This window comes from Dipteris shenzhenensis, chromosome 12 (assembly GCF_047967505.1).
Source record: "Dipteris shenzhenensis isolate YYH24624 ecotype China chromosome 12, Dip_SZ_1.0, whole genome shotgun sequence".
In the NCBI taxonomy this organism is placed as follows: domain Eukaryota; kingdom Viridiplantae; phylum Streptophyta; class Polypodiopsida; order Gleicheniales; family Dipteridaceae; genus Dipteris; species Dipteris shenzhenensis.
In genome coordinates this window covers 22,604,558-22,626,274 of record NC_141607.1, presented here as the reverse complement: position 1 = coordinate 22,626,274, position 21,717 = coordinate 22,604,558, and the positions used below count along the sequence as shown (strand labels likewise).

Below are 21,717 nucleotides of genomic sequence, written 5' to 3'. Positions count from 1 at the left end.
AAGACACGGATATGTCACATTTGCACTCAATTCCGTTCCAAACATACACTTCAATGTCTTGAGATCTCCTGCCATGTGCCATTGAACTTTGAATGATCTGAACCCTTCAACTTGAAGCAACTCTCCTTTCGTTTGTGCATCTATGACACTTGGAATTGGAGATCTATCAAATGCCCATTTCAAGAATGAGTGTGTCTGTTTAGGAAGTTCAAACATGGCAAGCCCCCAAATGTTCTTTTCTGATTGTACACTAAAATCTTCCCTAATTTCCTTATCTTTGGCATGTCCAAGGGCTTTATTCATTAAAGCAATACTAACACTCTCCAACTTGTGGCCTTTTACAACCTCCCACTCATCCAATTTGATAACGAATACTAACTTTCCTTCACAATCTGAAAGATTAAAGATTTACATGATTAGAAAAAATTTCATTAAAAATTCGAGCTCTCTAAACAATATAATTTTAACATACCCTATGGTTTCATGTTGTAAAACTCTACCATTGCAGCTTGGACCCTACGTACATCCAAAAAAACATTATTATGCTTTGTGTACTCCAAGGTTCTTGGTCCTTGCTTTTCCCCTTTGGTAGTTGGTCCTCCTTTCTTTTTGCTATGTTGGACATTTGTCTTGTTTGTGCCTTCCATGTCATGCTTTCTGAGATGTGTATAAATCCACCCAACAAATCTTGAACAATAGAATTTGTTTCTTTCCTTGCATTTCTAATGTATACTGGTCTCGGCAATAGAGGGTTCCTAATGCCTTGACCTCGAAGTGCATTTACAAAGACATTATACAGAGCTAAGTACCCTTGTAGACTAATGCCAACAGCATCACATGCATGGACAACTTCCGATGGATCTACAAGATTCTCTAAATCAGTTGCAACCTCTTGTAATATTGCATGTCGCAATGCATGCCAACAAGGGTCCCTAAGAATATAAATGAATTATTTCTTTTTAATTACACTCTTTACGGCACAAAGTTTGTCAGAGAAAACCTCCTCCATAAAATTTTTGCAGAAATCACGTGATAACATTAGAAAAATAAATGACTCATTTGGAAGTAATGCTTCATAATTACAAAATAGTCCAAATATATGTACATACCTTGTAGCTTTCACCTTGTGTTTCCTTGCTCCACCACCATATGCCAAGCTCTCCATTGGTTGCATGGGCTTGATCCTATGGTTGTAACCTAGAGGGGTTCTTTTTATCCTTTCTAATCTCCTAGTCAAAGTAGCAAGCTCTTGTTATATACACCAAGCCTTTTTCAACAGTTTGTTCTTCTCATCTATTAATCTTGTGATTGTCTCTTGTGACCTCTCTTTTGCAATTTCTGAGTCTGCAAGTTTTTTTTGTTCTTGGGTTAGTTGTTCTTGGAGGTTATGCATGGTATCTCTAAGTATTTCGTGGCTTGTTGGTGCAATCTTCCAATGGAGCCATGGGAGAGGGATTTAGAAATAAGGCCTTGGATCAGTTCAAAGAATAGAATAGCATCAATGGAAACAAGTTTGGGATAATGGAAAGATATAATAAGATCAATGGAAGTAAGTTTGGGACAAAATGATGAGAAGAAATTGGATTTGGCTGTTGCAAAGTGCTTACGATAGGAGTATGAATGTGGGATTGGAAGATGAATACGGTGAGAAAGAGTAGGATTTAGATGTTGAAAAGTGATTTGGGTGCATAGGCATGGTTTGGGGGAAAGTTTTGAAGAGTTTTGGGCCATTTTGGGCACTTTTGAAAATTTTCAAATTTTTGGGCTAGGGTGTACCCACGAGATACTTTTTGGGAATATGGACCACCTAAAGAATGTTAGGAGAGTTAACTTTTTGAGAATGGGGGGGCCCTCCAAGTCAAAGAGGGAGGTGTACTTTTGGGGACCACCAAGGACCTAGGGAGATGTACTTTTTTGTCCCCATATGGGGTGATGGACCCTTTGTAGGCCTTATTAGTTCTTAATCCATTTTACTAATCCACTCCTTATGAGGCCCTTTTTGAGTCCAAATTTCCCCTAATGACATTGTTGTAGCACGTGCATTCAAAAGGACGGCTATTTTAATTTGACCTTTGGAAAAATTTTAACAAGTTTACAATAACAACAAGGGGTTTTTAATTTAGCTTTAGAAAAGAATCCATTAGTTTATAAGTAAAGAGGGGTGGTTTTATCGAGAAAACGTTTTTAGTGACCCATAACTTATGCATTGCTTAATGGAATTCGGGAAAATTTTTCTTCAAGTTGTAGTACATATTTCAAACTTGAACATAAGAGCAAAAAATTATGAAATAAGGAATTGGAATGAGATCATTAAAGCATTACAAGTGCTATGTTGCATGTGAAACATGCATCTTGAAGACTATAGGATATAGCAATTTATTCAAAAACTTGAAAAATTTTATTCTATACATACATGCAATGAAGTAATCATTCAAAACTACACTACGTAAGCTTCTCCTCAACCCAAGGACACAGCTAAATGAGAACATTAGGCATGGGTTAATGGGCCTCCAATGTTGTGCTAAATTGATGTATACTCATTTGAGGGCATGCTCCAAAACTTTTTTTTTATTTGATGAAAACCAAAATGGATTAAAATTTTGGAATCCAAACTATGGGACTACTACATGGTGGTCTGAAAACATTGATAGTTGTTTGCATTGGTATCTAGATTCATCCTAAAATGAAAGAAGTTGGAAAAGTGTAATTTGTGCAAGTGAAAATATCTTTTAATAAATCCAACACTATTTACAATTTCGAATGGTTTCTTTTTCCATGCACTTGCTTGCTATATGGCTCATAAGAATGCCAAAGGTCATTGCATTTAATATTACATAGCATCAAACTTGATAGCATGCCTTTTGGCCTATTTGTGTTTTGAAGCAAGTTTATGCCACACTGCACTTGTTTGGGATATCCAATTCTGTTGACATGTATCGCTGAAGGGGGGAAAACCGACCGTGACTAAAATTTTGCTACTCCTATGAATTTTGAATTTTCACACCTCTCGCCCATCAAATCTTGGAAGATTAAGTACTTGCAATTTGCCCCTGCCCTGCAACCCGCACACACCTCGAAATGTCCTTGCACAGACATTGGTTTGCCATTGTCTAGTGTTGGGTAAGTTGTCTTTTATTCTTTTCTTGCCTCATCGCCTAGGCTCTTTGGGTCTATTCTGGATTCTGGATTGATTGTGGCCATGGCATCAATGGCAACATGTAGCTCACCATGGCTTAGAAGAGAAGCAGATAGAGGCTGCGAGACAAAAAATCTAAAAAGCCAAGTCAAGGAACAAGGAACAAAGTGCAGGTCGAGGAAAGTGCTGGTACAATATTGAATCAACAACGGAATACACTTTTGCAACATCTTCAAAGGGAGAAACAATGAGAAGAAAGAAGAATCCTTGCAAAGTAGCAGCAAGAAGTGGTTATATATGCACACACTGATCATTGCCATTAGAGCAAAGAACACGAGTTGTGGTGTCATGGTTGGTGGGAGCACTCAAGGCAACAACATCAGGCCATTCAAATGATTACCAATCTTGAGTCTTCACAAGTTTAGCCTACACCCTAAAGTCTATACTTACACCTCGAGAGATGGACGCCCAAGAGGCGATGCTCTCTAACCTGAGAAATGGCCTATAGAAAGTGAAACGGGTGCACAGCTTAGATCAACTAGTTGCAAAGAGGGCAACATTAGCTATGTTGGTGTCTTTTGAAATGAAGGAGAAATGGCTTGGGCGCACAATGTCTAAGATGTTGTCAATCAGAAGGACCAGTGGTTGAACATCGAGTAGAAGCAATGCATGATCATCCTGATCTGAGAAGTCTGTGGGGTTCAATAGAATGCAAGAAAAGGAGAGACAGCCTAAGTGTAGAAGTCATTGCTATAGTGACGACATTTTGGCACGAAAATATGAGAGTTTCTCTAAATAGAAAGGACATCTGTAAGAAGTGGATGGGACACAAGGTGTTTGAGGAGCACATCATACACATGCTAGATACAACGTAGGTTAGTGGTGCCTAAACTAGCCCAGTGGTTGTTTGTGATTGAGATTTGGGATAGTTTACTTGTTTCATTTCTTAAACCAGGCTAGGAATAAATGTGATTGTCCTAACCTAGCTCGGTGGTTGGAACATCATGCAGTTGTAGGCTGGTTTAGCTAAATCACCAGTGATGTGATTGTCTAGAACTAGTGTGGTTGAATGTATATTAGTTGTTGTCCATCCTAGTGGCATGGTTGAGTAGAAATTAACAGCAATATATTGTTATTTTACTATTTTTCAAGTTAGTGAAGTTTTAATTAAATATAAAAACGCTTAAATTTTGTTTTTAAAATTCATTTTAAAAAAAGGGAAACAAGAGTTTAAAGTAGTTTTTATCTTATTTTTCAAGTTAGTGAAGTTTTAAATTAAATGTCAAAACGTATATATTTTGTATTTTAAAATCATCTTTAAAAAAAAAAGAGATTAAAGTAGATTTTATGTTATTTTTCAAGTTAGTGAAGTTTTTATTTGAGAATAAAAACATTTGAATTTTGTTTTTAAAAATCATCTTAAAAAAAAAGAAAACTAGAGTTGAAAGTAGTTTTTATATTATTTTTCAAATTAGTGAAGTTTATATTTAAATGTCAAAACATATATAGTTTGTTTTTCAAAATCATCTATTAAAAAAAAAAGAGATTAAAGTAGTGATTTTGTTTTTCAAAATCATCTATATATTTTTTGCTTTTCAAAATCATCTTGCTACTACGACAACGGATAGTGGACTTCGGCAAGTCGCGTCGTGAAGCAACAATGCTGCTACTATAAGGTGGGGCAACGGGATCAATGGGAGATGGTAGGGTGGAGGGGGGAAGGGAGGCGCCAGGAGGGGGAGGGAGAGAGGGGAGGGTGGAGGGGAGGTGGAGGGCAAAATGTCAGTGGCTAGGGGAAGGGTAGAGGCTAAAAGTAGGGGAGCGAATGAGGATGTCGACAGGGGAATAGTGGAGGTGGGAGTGGGGGTGGGTGTGGAGGTGGAGGTGGGATGTAGAGGTGGAGGTGGATTGGTGGTGGCAGCGCGATCTCTAGCTCTAGAGGCTCTCTTGCGCTCACGAGCCTTCTACTTGCGCTCCTCGTCAATGAGATTTGGGGAGGGGTTCCTACATCTTTCACATCTACTAACTCTATGGCTTTGAGAACCCATTCTCAATGAAAGTAGGATGGAAGGTGTGACAAAGTGATGGGGAGGCAAGAATGTCTAAGAAGGGTGAAATGAACCAAAACGGTGTCTTATAGAGAGCCTGAACTCATCCACTAGATTGCTTTTGATTATTATTGGTGGAGAAGGTGTTAAGATTGAAAATAATTGGCTACTAAAATTCCGTTTGATTTTGTTTTGAATGTTAATTTTGAATTCTGCACAATGCATTGCAAAAGCTGAAAAAGTACTCTCACTAATGGGACTTCACGGAGATAATGTGAAGCTTAAGCAAGACAAGAAACAATCTGGAAAGAAAAAATCTTCCTCCTAAAGTGTCCATGGGTGGAGGAAAGGCAAGGAGGTCCTTGTCTAACCACAATGCTGATAAAGAAAAACATACATTGGCTCAAAGCACCCTAGGTTGGGAGTACTAGAAAGATTTGTGTGAGTGCACCACAAATCAAGCTTCACATCCGCGAATTGCTAGTTTGAGAGCAAAATTGTGGACAAAGCTTGATGCATTTATAAAGTTGCTTAGACAAGGTCAAACAGATGAGCTTTATTATAAGAGATTCAGGACAGCATTAGGAGAATTCATATCATTGATGGTAGAAGCTTGCGGGGAGTCACACATTACACATTACATGGTAATCCTCCTTAGGTTGAAATTTTGTGCTTTAAACTTGAGTCAGTTTATGTTTCTAATACAATGTTTTTCTTTACAGCATATTCTTTACGCACATGCACCATGGTTTGTGGAGCAATGGGGCCCTCAGTCCATTTGGAAAATTCAAGGAATGGAGAAATCACAGTACAGAGCAAAGGTAGCATACTTCAAGAATACAAGGCATGGGGGTGGTATCGCGCGAAGCAATGCACTACACGAAATGTTCGATTGGTTTTATAGATGTCTAGAGGCCAGGACTTTCAAGCGCAATAAGGTAGAGGTCTAAAGTCTCACAAAAGCAGTTCAACATGTCAAGAAGACAAGGAGATGTGCTGCTTGGAAGTCCTTAATAAGGAGCCAAGGGATTGCGCTTTGGTTGCAACGTAGAGTCAGATAGGGGAGGCGTTGGGTCCTAAGAGAGCCCCAAATGTAAAATGTTTGATGAATAAAGTTAACACTATTTTGAGTCAATTATACATTCCGAAATTCACAAATTTGTTTGGAAATTGCAAAATTGCATGTGCGACATGGTAGGGCAGAGGGGTGAGTGGGTTGGGAGGGAGGGTGGTGAAGATTAAGTATTACCGAACTGGCGACAAAAGACTGGGGGGAGGAGGTGCACTCAAAAAACCCTAATTTAAAAGAAAAACCCTAAAGTGCTTTTAAAAAGACTATATAAAGCACTTCAAAACCCTAAAATCCCTCATTTCTATGGCACGAGTTAAACAAATTGCTAGACCCATTGGACACCATCTAGACGCTACCCATTGTCCTCCTCACAACGCCATGGCCTCCGAACACTCTGCAAGCCCCAGTGGCCAAGAGGGCAATGATCACTAGGGATTTGAAGGCGGTTCTCATCATCAGGAGTCAAGCAACGCGAGTCCCCACCATCCGACTCTCATGGGGGATCCCAGGGATCTTAGCACCATGAGGAATCCCAGCACGATGAAGGATCCAAGCACGATGAGAGGTCCTCTCAGTCCTTCCACACAACTAATCGTGGAAGTAGAGAGATCTCCTGAGAGGGGCAAAATAGTCCAGTCAATCCTGATCAACTTCCCCTCCCTCCTGTATGGGGTCCTGGTGTGGAGGATCTAGACCAACAAGGGGAGTAAGAAAGGCAAAGAGAGGAGATGGAGAGATTACAAGGGCCACAACAAGAGGAAGTATTTGGTGGGCTCACAGATATAATGAACCTTGGCCCCAATCCTCCAACCAATCAGACCGCACAGAAGAGCACCATCAACCCTCTGTGCCTCGAGATTATCAGATATGAGGAGCCTCTAGTACGAGGGGGATGAGCAGCTGCTCCAGGAGGTGTTGTAGCTAGGAATGGAGGGAGAAAGAGCAGAGGGGGATGAGCAGCCACTACAGTAGGTACTGTAGCTAGGAATGGAGGAAGAAAGAGTAGAGGGGTATGAGCAGCTACTATTGTAGGAGGTGCTGTAGCTAGAAGTGGAGAGAGAATGAGCAGTTGCTATAGGAGGTGCTGGAGAGGGAGAAACACAGTGGATCAGAGCAGGAGGGGAAAGAGAAGATGGCAAATGAGTTCCCATGTTTGAAAAATGGAGGGAGAATGGAGCTAGACCAGAGAAGAGGAGGGGGCAAGCCTGTAACAAGCTGAGAGGGGGGGAAATTTTGCCCAGAAGGGCCCACTGCCTCTTGAATGACTTGTAGGTTTGTTTGGGGGAGGTGCATATGGGAGAAAGGTCAAGCATGGGTTGAGGGGGGGGGATGGTTTGAGTGGTCCCTGGTGTAAGAGGAGTACTCGAGGAGTAGCCAATAGGGGCTGTTTAATTTGCAGGTCTGCCCACCCTCCACCTCAACATGGCATTGCCCCACAAAAAGGAGCACTCCCATTGGTACACCTCAAATACCTCACTAATCCCTTGAAATTAGGAAACACTAATTGGGGGCCCTTTGGAGGCCCCAATTCTCCCCTAATGGACATTTTTGAAATGTTTGGTCATGTTTAAGAATTACTAGATTTATTTTTAATATTCTTTGTTGATCCTCTAGGAGTAAAAGTAAAAATTAAACCTCAATCTCCCTAAATCTAACCATTGGATTTGGGATCTGATGATTAAACCACACACCCTTATGTGCCTACTAACCTTCCACTGAATTGAATTTGCTTAATTATTCAAAATACCAAAAAAATATGGTGTGCTACTAAAATGCATGTATTTATGACTTTATTTATTGTAAATAATTATTTATAATTAGATAAATCATTCAAATAATTACCAATAAATCAAGTTAAGCTCTACATAATGTAAAGAGACCACCTACAAATTTCAATAACATTTAATCTAAAATGAGTGAGAAATTCAGAATTTAATATGACACTCTCTGTTCGTGACAAAGGTGTGACCGCCTTAAAACCATGCTGTGACACAAAGAACTTTTTTGTGCGAGCATCGAATTTTTGATCAGACCATACCATTGTGTGCACAATAGCATGTGTGATGTTGTGTTTGAAGACTTCAAAGACTAGATCCATAAGGAAGTAGGTGAGATTTGCATTTTTGTGTGCCAAAAAGCTTGTTTTTCCACCTCCGAAGGATTGGGGAGTGAACAAAAAGTGGACACCCTTAGCTTGCTACTTCCCAAAGTTACATTCTTCCACTATCTTTCCCAACTAAAAAGTTACCTTCCCAACATTATCTTTCTCAAATTGAAAGTTATTTGGTGACACTATTATTTTGCACTAACAATGCAACATCTAGGAAACATAATTTCCACTACTACATGGGGATCCATTTTTTATGCTTATTTCTTGATGCTTTGCAAGCCTTAGAATCTTTTTTGTAGCGTAATTGGAAAATAGTCAATAGAGTTCGTGGGCATGAAATTTTTCACATCATCATAGCAAATAACCATGGAAATAGATCTCATTAACTGCCAAGAGGGATAGCATGTATGCCAACCTAGCATCCCAAGTAGCACCCCCTAAAAGGCCCTTTTTAGTACTCTTTAAGCAGTTTTTGGGCACCATTTAGGGTCCTTTTTTGCTCTTTTAAAGAATGCTCATGATCACATTCGACCTTTCCTATTTCTCTCATCTATGTTTTCTCTTCTACAATGTTATATTCATCTCCTTTCCGATCTTTTCTCCTATTTCTACTCACATAATCAGTTGAATTCGCATGTAATCTTATCTAATTTTTAAATGTAACTAAAGAAATTAATGAAAACATTGTTCATATTAAATAAAAATTTGCATATGATCTTATCTACTTTTTAAAGATAATTAATGAAATTAATTGAACTAAAAAAAAAACTTACGGGCACGTCTATTTGCATGTCTAGAGACCCGCATCTAACGGTGCATCTATATAGCAAACAAACACGTGTATAGACACGTAAATAGATGCTCTGCTAAAAATTTAAAAAACAGACAGACGCATCGTCAAATGCGTGTATAGACGCATTTATAAACGGTCGTATAGATGCTTTTATAGACACGTAAATAAATGCTACTTGAATAGACAGACACGTATATAGATGCGTTTATAGACACACTGATAGACGTGCTACATAATATTTTTTAAATTTACAGAATGCTGTGTGTGTTGTGTATGCTATGTAGTTACAGGAATCCCATTTCCACATTGTGTGATTCAATTCTTACAACCATCCGCATTTTAATTAGCACTCTTGCAAGCACGTCTATAGCCGACAATTACAATTCCAAATAAAACATTACAACTCCAAAACGTTTAGTTCACAAGGCATTAATTGATAGAACATTGCACAAGAAAATTGAAAGCTCAAAAGCACTCATGCTTGTGAGCAGTGTGGGATGGGCCCCTTGGTGGTTGACCTCCCTCGAGCCTAGCAAGCTCTACTAGTGCCTACCTCTTAAGCGAAGATCTTTTATTGCCAAATATCATAACAATCTTTGACTTGGCCCATTTATCTGTGAACTGACGATTGGGGGGGTTAGGATACCTAGAGCGAATAGTAGCGAGGGTCTCATCAGCTAACCTCTTTGGCTGGTCTTTGTAGTGGATAAAGCAATCTCTGTAATTGTTAGCAATTACAGAGCGCATGAAGGCCATGATGTCCTCCCCTCGTGCATCCATCAAGATGCCTCATGTCTGAGTGATGTCATAGAAGATCGTACCATCTCCTGGAGGCACGTCTAAATCATCTGAATCATCATCGTCCCCACCACCACCCCTCCCAAGCACTGTGCCATGCATCCCCCACCGCTCTCCCTACTACTACACCTGTTACGTGTCGCGTCAAGCTAGTACACTAGCCACTCATAGTTGGAGATTACATGGGACTATGTGGACCACTCGTAGTTGGAGAACCGAGTCTCAACTGCACAAGAGTACGCCGATGTCTCTGCGAGATAGAAGGACCTCCTGACGGCATGGGGGAAGGGGCATAAGATGGCATGGGGGAAGGGCCTCGGCTATGTAGCTGGCTAGGTTATGCTGACGCCGCTGGGGTAATCTCAGCTGGTGTGGGATTGGGGTGGTTTGGAGTCTGTGGTGTCGACTCCTGGGGGGTGTTTAGAGTACCCATCATGTAGCTTTATAACTCCTTAGGATTGGGAGGGTGCCCTAAAGGTTATATAACTCCCTAAAAATAGACTCTTGGAGATCAGGTGAGCCTGAAGAGCTTCCTGGCCACATGATGAACTGAAAAAAAGAAAAAACGAAGATTATTGATGAGCTGAGAAGAGAAAAAGAAGAGAAAAAGAGAGAGGAAAGGGAAGGGAAGAGAAGAGAAGGGAAGGGAAGGGAAGGGAAGGGAAGAGAAGAGAAAGGAACTATTGGAGCGCGTCTATAGACACGTCTGAGAAGCGCGTCTATTTTTGCGTATAATAGCGTGTCTATAGATGCAGCTGTCTATGTCTGTAAATAGACTAGACGCATTAATAGACACGCCTGTAGATGCGGTTTTAGACGCGCTCTGAGATGCCTCTATAGATGCACTCCGACAGACGTACTATTCTAAAAAGTGGAAAAGGACATGCACCCGACACAAAAGCGTAACATTGATACCAAAATCAACTGATTCTTGGATACGACAAAGGACAAATCCAAAGAGAGCAACTTCCAAAGAAGAACAACCATAAAGAGACTTACCTTGGATAGAGGTATGGATAGAGGTATGGAACCATAAAGAAGTTGCTTCTATTCCTTGTTCACCCTCTTCTCCTATAAGCCTGGAAGCAAGTGTGGGTGCCTTCCTCTTAAGTATCGGACTGTGGATCTATTAATAACAAAGCAAGCAAGCCGCGTGAAGCTTATGTGAAGAAAAGCAAAGCAAGCGCACTAAAAGTAGATTTAAAAACCGCATCTATACTCGCATCTAAAACTGCGTCTATAAGCGCATCTATAAGCACATGTAATTCTGCGTCTAAATATACAGAGCAGACGTGGTTGTAGACGCGCCTATAGACGCACACCATAGAACAGACAGATGCGGTTTTAGACGCGCCTTTAGTCACGTCACAGAGTTTTAAAATTAAATATTTGAAGCATCGACTCCACTGTTTAAGGGGTGCACATTTTCTATTCTACATAGCTTCCTTGAGTTACTAAACTTGTAAACCATCTATGGATGGAGCAATGCAAGTTAGAATGCATTACTTAAGTAAGCTTTAAAGTCTATTTTGCAAACATGGTGAATTATGCTAGTGGGTCAATTACTCGAATGCTTTTCCTCATTTATGGTCTTCACGTGCAGGCTATTGTGTAAAATGCTTCCAAGGAAGAATAAATTACCGACCTCAAGAGATATGGCAAGGCAACATGTGACCTCTCTCAGAGGATTAGATTACAAGCGCATCCATGCATGCGTCAACGATTGCGTTTTGTTTCGTGGACTACATAAGGATGCAAGAGAGTGCCCTACTTGTGGAGAGGAAAGATATAGAGCAGATCTCAAAACTTTGGACGTGCCTCATAAGATTCTACGACATTTTCCCATAATGCCTCGCATCCAACATATGTTCAAGTGCAAATCCATTGCAGAGCTCATGTCATCGCATTCCTCCCATCGATCAACCAATGGCAAGTGGAGAACTCCTGTAGACTCTCCTGCATGGAAGCATATTGAAGACACATGGCCAAGCTTCAAGGAAGAACCTAGGAGCTTGAGACTTGGATTGGCTATGGACAGTGTGAACCCATTTGGTCTCAAAAGCACCTCTTACAGTGTATGGCCAGTGATATTGGTGAACTATAATCTTCCACCCTCTATGGCTATTAAGAAAGGACATGTTATGCTGTCCCTTCTAATTCTAGGGAAACATAAAGTAAAAAATCCTGATGTTTATTTGGAGCCTTTGATTGACGAGCTAGACATACTTTGGAGAGGTATCGAGGTGCATGATGTGAGCAGGCCTCTCTCATCACAAGACTTCAACTGCAAAGCAGTCTTGATGTGGATGATGCATGACTTCCCAGGCTATGGCGAGTGTTCAGGTAAGCATTGCACTTCTAATTATGAATAGGCAAAGGATGTGGCACCCTAAACCCACCTTCAACTCTTAATTGCATCTATTGTTTAGGTCTCACTACATCGGGTTACCATGCATGTCAATAAGGTCATCTATGAGAATCACCATCAATTTCTCCCACCTGATCATTCTAGATATGTTGCCCCTTGGAATGAAGTCCTCCCACAATCACTCACTGCGGGAGATCGGATGAGAATTTGGAATGGTTCCATGACTCCTCCACCACTTGGCATGAGCCGGTAAGGGTTTGTAACTATTGTGTGCTATATTGGCTGGAAATAAAGATTGCCTGCTGACACCAGCTTTTGTTTAGATACTCCATATTTTATCATTTACCATATTGGTCCCACCTCAAGATCAATCACCGTGGAGGTTATCAAAGCTAGAGATGACGGCGGTGAAGCACGCTATTACTACAATTCGTACTCCCACTAGATGCATGAGGTGTTTGAAGGGAGCCTTTACAAAGAGCAAGAAAAGAGGTGTAGAGCAATTATATGGCTTGAAATCTCATGATTGGCACAAGATGCTTCAAATAAGTATTTTATGCGCATAATATCTTTTTCCTTTCAAATTTGTGAGTGAATAATTATAAGCAACTAATCAACCACCTCCTCGTGGGTTCAGTTCATACTACTTACTAGCATTTCTCGTAGTGCATTGAAGGACGTGAAAGATTGTATTTACAAGATGGGCGAGCTTGTGAGGTACTTTACATAATACAAAATATGATGCGTATCAATGCTCCATGCAAGGTATTCATATTGCTAATATGGTGTACTTTTCATCTTCTAGGTATGTGAGCCCAAAGGAAATAGATCCCACCATGCTTGAGAATGCTCGAGTTATGTCAGTGGAGGTGGTTTGTTTAGTGGAGGAGACATTTCCACGTTCTATTCTCACAAGCCAACTACATCTTATATTGCATTTGGTGGATGAGATTGCTATATGCGGTACTATACATGCACGATGGTTGTTCTTCCTCGAGCGCTTCATGAAGACCTTGAAGGGCTTCATGAGACAAAATGCAAGACCCGAAGGTAGCATGGCTGAGGGTTGGTTGGTACAAGAGTCACTTGTATATATTTCTGAGTTTCTTGTTGATGTGGATAGAGCTCTCCCACGACTATGGAGAGATGATGAAGACCTAAGGATGACCTCTATTGTGCCTCAAGGGAAATTAGGATGCAACAAAGTAATAGACACGGAGTTGCATAATAGTATCAACCTCTATTGCATGCTTAATAGTGATGTGATGAAAAGATGGGTGACAAGATACGAGGAGGCAAAGGCAAGAAGACAAGAAGAAAGGGCCCTCTTTCGTACACACCACGGATCTCGTGTGCCATACCCTCAGTATCTAAGAGCACTTCCAAAGGATATTCATGTGGATTGGCTATTTGATGAAATGAAGAAAGCAGAGAAAGACGAGGGGATGCATATCACAATGGAAGAATGGGAGTATGCTAGGGATACATGAGCAAGGTCGGTATATAGAATGTTATGCATAAGTTAGGAGCTGTCAATAATTTAGGTTGCTTATTTAATTAATTTTTTCTTGGTGTAGTGTACTATGTTCAATGCTATATGGTGTGAGGGCAAGCATTTTCGAACACAACGGATTGATGATAAGAGAAACACACAAGATTGCAGCGTCATTGCTAGCTTTGAGGGAGCCAATGGAGCCATGGATGGACGTGGTGGAAAGAGGCCCTAATGCAACAATCAAACACCATGCAAGTGGCTTTGTAACTAATATTGACTCCACAAAGTTTTGACAAAGTAGGAAGGACACACTAGTACTATCGCAACAATGTGAACAGGTACTATGCACACATATAAAAATACTCGCTTTTAAATATTTGATACCTTCGATGCAAGGAAAATAACATGATTGTATTTGTGTTTGAATTAGGTTGTCTATCAACCAATGGTGGATAATAATAGATGGTGGCATGTCATACCTATTATGCCATGTTCCAAAGTCATGTATAGTACATTTACTAATATAGAGCGTATGGAGGATGATCATGGCCATGGAGGTGATGATGACCGTGATACAAGAGAGGAGGATGATCATGAGATAGGAGATACAAATATTGAGGCCATTACCCGTGAGGACGAGCCTACCATTAGTGATGCTGATTTTGATGAGCACATGAGTAGCACAAGTAGTAGTGGGTTGAATGTATTTGTAGATCTAAACACTTGTTTGGATTTTGAAGTAGATAGTTTGGCAAGGGTTGATCTCATTGAGGATGAGATTGAACCATATGGCAATGTTTGGAAAGCAGTGATATACACCAAAATCTCACTTTCTGTATTCTTTGTTTAGCATCTAAATACGCGTCTAATTCTCAGTGTAGACATGCAAATAGACGTGCTAATACACACGCAAATAGACGCACTGATAAACACAATGTTAGACAGGCCTGTATTTTCTCAGTGTAAACGCACTAATAGACGTGTTAATACACATGTAAATAGACGAGCTATTAGACGCGCTATTAGATGCGCTTGTAATTTCTCTATTCAAGCGACACCTATAGATGCGCCCGCTATTTTGCGCATCTATCAAGCGCATCTATAGTTGCTTTGTGTTGTTGTGAATGTCTTATCTCATCTCTATCTCCTAGATTCAACTCAAGATGTTTTTCAAAGAAATATACTCACAAAAGAAGCTTGTATAGAAAAAAAAATAACATTCTACGAGAGAAAAGGGGCTATTTTAAAGCCCTTCTATTTAGATAAGGAGTTATAACTTAGGGGTTATACTACTAAGAAACCTTATGTATCTCATGCATTTTGAAAGGTATTAAAAAACTGCCTCAACTAAAATTCTCCCAATAAAACCACTCCTCTTTACTTATGTACTTTAAACGGGTTTTTTTCCTAAAGTTGAGCAAAAAATCTATTGTTATTATAATCTTTTTTTTTGTTCAACACTTGAATTAAAATCGTTTGATTCACATGTTATGCAAAGTGAATAGCCAAGGGTTATAATAACTCCCTGTGAATGCATGTGGTGTTTTCAAGTAATGAATCCCTCAAGATTTGAATACAAAGTGTGATAGAATAAAATTTCAAAGCAAATCTACATGTTAAGATGCAGCTAGCCACACAATAAATTGCTAAATGAGCCAACAATTTACAAACCTTTGGAAAGGAAAGTATCATGATATGCCAAGGAAAGGGCAAACAAGCTGAGATAGCTATTTTTTACTTTTATACACAACACCCATTACATTAATTTTGGACCTTTTCTTCGTTTTTGTACAAAGACAAAAAATCCTTCCAAAATGAAAAGTTAAATCTTGCCACAATCTTTCCCAACTAAAAGGTTAACTTCCCAACGTTATCCTTCTCAAATTGAAAGTTATTTGGTGACAATATTAATTTGCACTAATAATGCAACATCTAGGAAACATAATTTTCACCGCTACACGTGAATCCATTTTCGATGGTTAGTTCTCGATGCTTTCCTCAGAATCTTTTTTTCTGCGTAATTGGAAAATAGTTGATAGAGTTTGTGGGCATGAAATTTGTCAGATCATCATAGCAAATAACCATGGAAAATAGATCTTATTAACTACTAGACGGGCTAGCATATATGCAAACCTAGCATCCCAAGTAGCACCCCAATCTTTGAGGAGCTTTTGGGCAACTTTTAGGGTCCTTTTTAGTTCTTTTAGAGAATGCTCATGATCACATAGAAACTAGCACATTGTAAAAAAATGATTGCATAGACTCACATTCATATTTTATTTAGAAAACTAGACTATCGTGTGCATTCTAGAGTATATTAGAAATCCCCTATTACCTCAATAGTGGCATTCTCTCTAAACTCAATCTTTAAAAAGAAAACAACCATTTTTTACTTGCAATTTCACATAAACTGTGCATTTTACATGGTCAATCTGAGTGCATCACACGCTTTTCCTCATTCCAAGCCCATACTCATGGCATGTTTGTTGGAAGCCAAGGCCCTTGTGAAATTGGTTTTATTGTAGTTTTTTAGAGGCATGTGGTAGTGCCTTGTGAGCCTCTAAAGAATTATGGATCGATGTGGTCATTCGCATTGAATTTGTTTTAATATGATTAGATTGACAAGAGACAAAGCCATGTGACCACCCATGAGAGTATTATTGTCGTGCAAGTTAAGAGCCACTTGCATTAGTAGCTACTTTCAAGAGCCACCAGTGGCTTCAAAGCTCTTCTCGTTCTCGTAGCCTTATGATGCCCTTCATAGAGCAAGTTCCAACTCCTTCCACATAAATGATCATGTAGCATTGTTAAGCATTGGCGAGCATTTGTGAGCAATGTTTCCCATGCACTCTCTTCCTGGCCATTGCCTGCAAAAAAAGCTAATTTCTTTAAAAAAACATTGCAATAGGCTCAAATCAGAGGACCTGCAGGACTGTTGTCTGTACTAGTAGGGCGCCTAGCATGCCTATGTGGAGAGTCGTTTTTCCATCTTGAGCGATTGCCACCTTGATAGTCATCAAGGCCTCTTGTGGGAAGATTGAAGAGTCACAAAAATAATGCCACTCTATGGCATTTATGCTAGATGGGCATTCAAAAGGAATGACCTCGTATCATTTCTCATAAAGTTAACTTATCATAGGTCCCTATTCAAGGTAGGGTAGGAGTTCGAATTATAGGGATTTTTGGTGATTTGCTTATCATCTCTTATAAACATTTTATCCTCACCCACCTTGGACTTATACTTAAATGGTCTTAAAAGGCAAGGTGCCACCTTGAGCTCTAGAGAGATATGGTGCTTGTCCACTCCCTCATACGAACAGGTACGTGTGACTCTAAGAGAATGTAGTTCACGTTTTTTGTGAGGTAACGACGAACGCGATATGAGTCCTGCGGCTGCCCCGCATGACTGGAATGAAGGCGAATTTCAAATGTTGAATATTGACAGGATGGGAGAGGTAAAAATCTGTTACATGCGTGGTGTTATACTCCTGCATTCAAAGCGTCATTCGGTTCTTGAATGACGGGGAGTTGACGGTTTATTTGGGTCAAGAGATTTGGTCCGTAGCAGGCGAGCTTGTGGAGTTGGAATCGATAGCAGATTGCAGGACTGACAGGGAGTTGACGGTTTATTTGGGTCAAGAGATTTGGTGCGTAGCGGCCGGAGTTGGAGGTCAGAGTCGATTAGTAGATTTGCAGGAAGGACAAGGAATTGGCGGTTTATTTGGAGCAAGAGTCCTGCATTCCAACCCAGAAATTTAGTTCCGCACGTGACAACCTAAAGTTTGCCGAATTGTATTAACATTCGACATGTCAACCTAAAGTTTTGCCGAACTCTATGGAGTTACTGGCACATGACAAGGTTGAATTCTGAGAAGCGACGTCTTCCTTTCTATTGGATACCTCTCCTTAAACCCTTGCTTGCCTGTGTACTCCTTGTATTCTGTTTACATCGGTCACCATCCTATTTGCCTTCCTACTTTGTTTGCATGGATCACCCTGCGATTGCTTTCCTTTCTTAAACTACTGCATGTGCCAAGCGTAGGAGATGCAAATTACTTTGATATGGAAAGAATGGATGGGTTCGCATCACGCGTCGGTGGTGAGAGACCGGGCCGTGGGGAGCAGCCCAGAGAGATGGAACGTCAACGAGAGGCCACTGCTGCATGTTTTCAAACTGAACAATTCACCTGCGTGCGATTTCGTCTAGCAATTTGTTGACGGGAGCGTGGGGAGGTAGAGGACGATCTGTCTCTTGATTATCGTCACGTTGTTACAGTTTCCCAGTCCCACCTCGCATTCAAGAGCCACCTCAAAAAGCACTCGCCTATAAGTTATCGCCTACCTGTGAATCGCATATCTTCCCATTGCCCTCTAACTTGCAAGCTCGCCATGGCGCTAGCCTAGCCGCTTCCGTTCTCCTACAGCGTTCAGCTCCATTGCTAACTCGTCATAGCATTAGCTATTCGGTAGCTCAGCTCATCAGCCACCTCCAATCCTCTCAACAGTACTGCTTCTGCTACTACTTTTCGCATCACCCCTCACCGCCTCCAGTGCGCTCTCCCTCCCTCCCTTCTACCATGGGCGCTCAGTGCATTGACCGTGGCCTCCTCGACGCCCGCTACCACCCTCACCTCAAACGATACAAAAATCCTAAGCTCCTCGCTTCCGATGCTCTCCCCTTGCCCGTCGCCCTCACCAACAAAGTCTTCTTCGTTCTTTTCTGCGCTTCTTGCTGCTTCCTGCTCAAAAGGTGGGGAGAGAAAAAGAAGACCTCCACGCCACGACATATCCTTAGCTTCGTTGACCTTGTTGCAGTGATTGTCCAGATCGCTTCCTGCATCTATCTACTGGGATTTTTCGGCATAGCTTATGTCCAAAACTTCATCAGTAAGAGCAGCGACGAATCTTGGGATTTCGAAGATGAAAGAGCGGGCCTGACGGGACGTCGTGAGTCCTCCGTGAATACTCCAGCTTCAGTTCCGGTTCCAAGACGTACAGTGGAGTTGAATGCCCAAGCTTTGTCTGCGAACAGTGACGAAGATATTGCATGTGCGATTAGCAACGGCATAGTGCCGTCCCACTCCCTAGAAGCTGAGCTTGGAGACTGCGAAAGGGCTGCTTCCGTGAGGAAGAGAGCAGTAGAGCTCGTGACGAACCGGTCTCTAGAAAATCTGCCGTTGGCAGGATTCGATTACTCTTCAGTTCTGGGACAATGCTGTGAAATGGTGATCGGGCATGTGCAAATTCCAGTCGGCGTTGCAGGACCCCTCCTGGTTGATGGTTTCGAGTATATGGTCCCTATGGCTACAACAGAAGGCTGCCTAGTGGCAAGTACGAACCGAGGATGCAAGGCGATTCATTTGTCAGGGGGTGCGTCAAGCATCCTTCTTAAAGATGCAATGACAAGGGCCCCGGTGGTACGCTTTCCAAGAGCAGAGCGTGCTGTGGAGTTGAAGTTCTATGTGGAAGATCCAAAGAATTTGGAGACGCTCTGCGTACTGTTCAACAGGTATTGCACCTAGTAAAATATATTTGTCAGCGTAACACATGACCACCGAATAGTTGGGTTGCTTTGTGAAGCTTCTCGTAGTTTTTCCAGGACGTAGTTCTGCGAACTGTCACAGAAGTAACATTCATGATCAAAATTCAAATTTAATCCGTGTTATAGCAGCGCTATAGGTTTTTGAGAAGGTTAATTTTCGACACTACAGGAGTTACTGACTCGCTCGAGTTTTAAAATTCATAAGTCTACACAAACAACTGCAATCGACTCTGAATCACTTGCAAAAAATAGAACAAAAGTCATGGAGACTGCGTGACAGATTCGGGTGGGAGGCGATCACAGTGTTGATGTTTAATTTCTTAGGTTGAGAGGTGCTGAATTAATCATACGTTGAGAGGCAGCGGGATGTGAGCCAGCAAGCCTGGATGGAGAGAGAAAGAGAGAGAGAGGAAGAGAGGCAGCCGGGAGATGAAGGTAGTTTGGAGATAGCAAGATGGAAAGACAGAGAGGAAGGGAGAAGAAAAGCCTGGAGAAGAGACATGCCCTCCCCTCTTATACTTGCTCAGGGCATTCTATACAACTTTCCAGAGTTCTGCACCTGTGGAACGCTCCAGAATTCACCACTTTTGCTTACCTTAATTCGCCACCTTCGCTTACTTTAATTTTTCTGCAACTAGCATATAGATGTGCTATAGGTTTTGATAATATTAACTTTCCACAATTATAGTATGTTGATGCACTCAACCCACTTTTGCTGATACAATTTTTGACTATTTAAACCAGTTCCAGTAGATTTGCAAGGCTTCAAAGCATCCAAGGTACCTTAGCAGGCCGGAACTTGTACCTGAGATTTTCTTGCTCTACTGGAGATGCAATGGGGATGAATATGGTCTCAAAGGGTGTTCAGAATGTACTGGATTATTTTCAGCATCTCTTTCCTGACATGGAGATAGTAAGCATTTCTGGTATGTATTAACTGGTAGGTAGTGCCACGATTTCCTTAAATAGCTCTCCCTGAAAATTTGTTTCTTTACTAAGATCTGCGCTGTATTCCAGGTAATTTTTGTGCAGACAAGAAGGCCACAGCTGTCAACTGGATTCAGGGGCGTGGTAAGTCAGTTGTATGTGATGCTATCATCAAAGAGGAGGTGGTGGCGAAAGTGCTGAAGACGACTGTCCCAGCTCTTGTGGAATTAAATACGCTGAAGAACCTTGCGGGCTCGGCCATAGCTGGTGCTCTTGGGGGTTATAATGCACATGCTTCAAACATTGTCACGGCCATCTTCATTGCAACAGGCCAAGATCCTGCCCAAAATGTGGAAAGCTCTCAGTGCATCACGATGATGGAAATGGCAAGAAATGGCCGTGATCTACACGCTTCGGTAACCATGCCATCTGTAGAAGTGAGTATTCTCTGGGCTTGATAGTGATTTAAAATTTCTCTTGCGAAGATGCTTTGTTCTAATTACGGCCCTCTCGTATGCAGGTTGGAACAATCGGAGGCGGTACACAGTTGGCATCTCAGTCTGCTTGTCTGAACCTGCTTGGAGTGAAGGGTTCGAACATGGATTCTCCAGGGGCCAATGCACAGTGCTTGGCCAGAATTATTGCAGCAGCAGTACTTGCTGGAGAGTTGTCCCTCATGTCTGCTCTAGCTGCAGGGCTTCTTGTAAAGAGCCACATGAAATATAATCGCTCCAGTAAAAGCATGCATGTAGCTGATGACGCACCTTGTAAAGAGCCACATGAAGGATAATCGCTCTAATAAAAGCATAAAGCTAATGACATACTGAAAGGTGACCGAAGATGTTCTCTTATATCTAAGGATCCACCCCAATAGTGCATGAAATCGGTTGTATGGAAGAATGCTCCCTGGGCCGACTTGCCATGGTCTGAATTTACTAGAAGGTCGAGCATTTTGCTTGTTCGACTGGTGAAACTACTATCTTATCATGTCTAAGCATAGGGGCTGATACAAGTAGCGTCAGCGGATATCGCTTGTATTACATGGCAGTAATGCATACTACCTCCGTAATTTGTTAAATATGATAAGTCCATGTTGATGGATGGTCAGACGCTGAGTCGCGCCTTCAGCGCTCTCATGCATGTCTGTTCTACCGCGCTCACATGCATGTCTGTTCTACGGCCCGTAAATAACCTCACTTCTACTCGTTCTATATTGAACGATGATCTCATGATTGAATAAAGGATCACGTTGATTTCCTTGTTTGGTCCTCAATCCAAATAATAGAAGGTTTGTGTTGTCGGCTCCATTTATAATGCGCAGGATTGCCTGACAAAATCTCTACGATCATGCCTAGCTTGAGATGAAGTTCCGTGTGGAATCCTCCGGTGCTTTAAGAATCGGTAGGGATGCTTGCTGACATGTTGTAA

At 41.3% G+C, this 21,717-nt stretch overlaps 1 protein-coding gene across 1 annotated transcript; it reads left to right on the top strand.

Annotated features, from left to right (window-relative positions):
• The first annotated feature begins 18,197 nt into the window (after positions 1-18,197).
• Positions 18,198-21,467, top strand: LOC147895984 (3-hydroxy-3-methylglutaryl coenzyme A reductase 1-like). Its single transcript, XM_087382362.1, has 4 exons — positions 18,198-19,329; positions 20,107-20,288; positions 20,380-20,726; positions 20,810-21,467. Exons 1-4 carry the CDS (start codon positions 18,398-18,400, stop codon positions 21,077-21,079), a joined length of 1,731 nt encoding a protein of 576 aa, XP_087238488.1. The 5' UTR covers positions 18,198-18,397; the 3' UTR covers positions 21,080-21,467.
• The last annotated feature ends 250 nt before the right edge of the window (positions 21,468-21,717 follow it).

Bases quoted from the DNA above. Each gene is read 5' to 3' on its own strand.
- LOC147895984 (XM_087382362.1), top strand. From the start codon at position 18,398: ATGGGCGCTCAGTGCATTGACCGTGGCCTCCTCGACGCCCGCTACCAC. The intron at 20,289-20,379 runs GTATGTATTAAC...GCTGTATTCCAG, and splicing joins GGAGATAGTAAGCATTTCTG to GTAATTTTTGTGCAGACAAG. The intron at 20,727-20,809 runs GTGAGTATTCTC...TCTCGTATGCAG, and splicing joins TAACCATGCCATCTGTAGAA to GTTGGAACAATCGGAGGCGG.